A 1455-nucleotide genomic window follows, 5' to 3' on the forward strand; every position below is an offset into this window, starting at 1 on the left:
ATTTTATCAGCCTACTTAACTTTTTGAATCACTCCCGTCTCTGCTGATATTTAGGACATTTATGTTATTTTAAAGGATCTGGATACTTAAATTAGAAGCTACACATTATTGGTTGATATTAATAATAATTTATTTTGAATTCCGATGCAGAATGATTGATAGACTTTATGTTCTATGAAAGCCAAAGTGTGTTTTTAAAGAACATTTGAAGAACCAAGAACTGTTATTAATAGTAGTGATCGGTTAGTTCAGAACTCGTGTGTAAAAACTTCAGGTTGTGAACTTCTTTTTAAAACACAAAACCTGTAAAATTATCGGTATCGGCCACGAGAAGCAGGTAATTATCGTTTATCTTATCCATGGCGATCGCCGTGTTTCTACAGTAGCCCAGAAGGGACGAAGCAAACACTGAAACAGATGTTTTTCGTGGGTTTTATAACACCGTAGTTTCTCCTCCGCGCTTCCTACCTGTTCTTATTCCCAGGTCGTTAAACACAGACGCCAGGAGTTTTCAGTTAGCTGCAATCTGCAACTTCACCACTAGATGGCACTAAAGCATCCACACGTGTCCTTCAGCGAATATCAACCTTACAACCGAGCGCTTACTTCACAGCCTACTATGCGAATTGAATATGGGTTGATATGACACTTGAGAAATAGTATATTTATAATATTATAAATCATATTTTTTCAAATTTAAACTACAGCGGTGCTTTTCAAAGTCTCAGACAAAGCTTGGAAACAAGGCGCCTCCTCACCATCTCTGTAGTTTACGTAATTTTAGTTAAATCCTGGTTGCCTATGGGATGGTGATTAGACCTGCGTCTGCTCTGAGAGGGCGCCGTGACGTCAAACACTGAACCGCCTTTGTGTTTTATATTTAAAGGTGTTTGACCTGCTAAACCGCAAATCCAAGTTACGGGTCCTGGAGGACGGGAAGCAGCAGGTGCAGGTGGTGGGGCTGCAGGAGAGGGAGGTGAAGTGCACAGAGGACGTCCTCAAACTCATCGAAGTGGGAAACAGCTGCAGGTGAAACAGCAGCAGAGCAGTTAGAGCGTGAGTGTGATAGAGTCAGAGAGTTTTTTAAAGGCGTTTTTTTTTTTTTGTTCTCTGCGTCTCCTTCAGGACTTCTGGTCAGACCTCAGCGAACGCTCACTCCTCCCGGAGCCACGCTGTGTTCCAGATCATTCTGCGTCGGCGGGGGAAGATGCACGGAAAGTTCTCCCTCATCGACCTGGCGGGGAACGAGAGAGGGGCGGACACTTCCAGCGCCGACCGCCAGACTCGCCTCGAAGGAGCTGAGATCAACAAGAGCCTGCTGGCGCTGAAGGTCCCCCCCCCCTCAGTACTTTAGATATCCTGTGAATCAACTGCACACATTAGTTGTGGAGGTTATTCAGTCTGAAAACACTTAAATTAACGATTTAACGTCCAACCTCCACAATCTGGATATGA

The 1455-nt window shown here is 43.9% G+C and overlaps 1 protein-coding gene across 2 annotated transcripts in view; it reads left to right on the plus strand.

Moving 5' to 3' along the window:
• Window positions 1-886: 886 nt before the first annotated feature.
• The window catches only part of LOC118333028 (kinesin-like protein KIF2A), a gene marked incomplete at its 5' end in the record, with an annotated part of 6524 nt that continues 5955 nt past the window's right edge, over window positions 887-1455 (plus strand). For both annotated transcript variants that reach the window (XM_035668514.1, XM_035668515.1), the window contains 2 exon segments: window positions 887-1029; window positions 1126-1330. In XM_035668514.1, the coding sequence (XP_035524407.1) occupies window positions 887-1029; window positions 1126-1330 (348 nt within the window).

The sequence above is a fragment of the Morone saxatilis genome, unplaced genomic scaffold (assembly GCF_004916995.1).
Source record: "Morone saxatilis isolate NCDOM2014 unplaced genomic scaffold, NCSU_SB_2.0 Contig21, whole genome shotgun sequence".
Taxonomy (NCBI): Eukaryota; Metazoa; Chordata; class Actinopteri; family Moronidae; genus Morone; species Morone saxatilis.